We start from the raw sequence: 1,407 nt of genomic DNA on the forward strand, positions 1-1,407 counted from the left end.
AGATTTCTTCAAAGGGTTGAAGGACGGGTCGAACTTCAAATTCGATTTAGTCAAAAAGAGAGTGGCTACTCTCCAAGAGGCAATGATGGAGGCCGAGACCTACATACAAGCAGTCGACCTCTGTCACATGGGAAAGCAAGGGGACCAGAAGAGGTCCGAGAAAAAGGAGGGTCGTCCACAGAAGACGGCCCCAAAGGAAGAGAAAAAGAGAAAAGATATTTAGATGGCCGACTCCACTAGTCAGTCGTCTAGTAAGAAGAGAAAGGAATTCAGTCCATATTCCCCCAAGTATGAGTTCAACAAAGATTATGATACCATTTTCAAAGAAGTTAAGGGTCGACTCTCACTTGAGAAGCCGGCACCTATGATGGGTGATCCTAGCAAACGCAACCAGGGCAAGCACTGCCACTTTCATGATGATGTTGGCCATGAGACCAACGAATGTATCAGTCTCAAGCGTCTGCTGGATCAGTTGGCTGAAAAAGGTGATCTGGACTCTTATGTCAAGAAACCAAAAAGAAAGCAGCCCTCCAATCAGAATCAGTCGGCCATGCAAAAGAGACAGAAGCCGGTCGACAGTTTAGACACTGATGAAGCCACCATCTATACAATAGCAGGCGGCTACGCAGGGGGAGGCCCGATTGTTCGGGGAAACAAGGATAATATCAGACTGCTAGATGTTAACTTTTTCAATAAGGGCGAAACCTCTGGTAGCTCGTTTCCTGAGGTTATCATTTCTGAAAAAGACTCAGGTGGTGTCCGACGACCACATGACGATCCAATTGTCATCGAGTGTAAATTGGCCAATCAAAGAGTTGGCAAAATACTTATTGACAAAGGGATTTCGTCGGACCTCATCAGCCATAAGTGTTTAACCAAGCTCAAGTATAGGCTTGAGAGTCTAAATCCTGTCTCCCATCCTCTAGTGGGATTCGGAGGAGGAGTCGTCCATCCGATTGGACAGGTTGACTTGCCCGTCCGTCTGGGTGAGAAAGGCGAGGGCCGCCACATGGTCATTCGTTTCTTGGTTGTAGAAGAACTTATCGCCTACAACCTGATCCTTGGACGCCCCACTCTTAATGAATCTAAAGCAGTTATCATCCCATCCCTTATGTTGCTCAAATTTGAGAAAGATGACAAAACAGTCGGTTCCATAAGGGGGGATTAGAGAATGGCTAGAGAGTGTTACCTCACTAACATCAAATTAACGGTAACCTCAGACAACCCCACTGGCCAAGATAAAGAAGAAGCGCCTGCTCTAGAACCAAGTGCCAAGAAGAGAAAAGCCTCCAACGTGGATGTACAGAAAAAGAAAAAGCAATAGCAATCACTGGCTGAGGAGCGGCCGGATGAATTCCGCCCTCAGCCGGCTGGGGAGCACGTAGATGATGCTCTAGACAACTCTCG

General features: G+C 47.1%; 1 protein-coding gene across 1 annotated transcript; it reads left to right on the forward strand.

Annotated features, from left to right (window-relative positions):
• Positions 1 to 223: 223 nt before the first annotated feature.
• On the forward strand, positions 224 to 1,168 carry LOC110719879. Its single transcript, XM_021898861.1, has one exon. It carries the CDS (start codon positions 224 to 226, stop codon positions 1,166 to 1,168), a length of 945 nt encoding a protein of 314 aa, XP_021754553.1.
• The last annotated feature ends 239 nt before the right edge of the window (positions 1,169 to 1,407 follow it).

The sequence above is a fragment of the Chenopodium quinoa genome, unplaced genomic scaffold (genome assembly GCF_001683475.1).
Source record: "Chenopodium quinoa cultivar QQ74 unplaced genomic scaffold, ASM168347v1, whole genome shotgun sequence".
Lineage (NCBI taxonomy): Eukaryota > Viridiplantae > Streptophyta > Magnoliopsida > Caryophyllales > Amaranthaceae > Chenopodium > Chenopodium quinoa.

Bases quoted from the DNA above. Each gene is read 5' to 3' on its own strand.
- LOC110719879 (XM_021898861.1), top strand. From the start codon at position 224: ATGGCCGACTCCACTAGTCAGTCGTCTAGTAAGAAGAGAAAGGAATTC.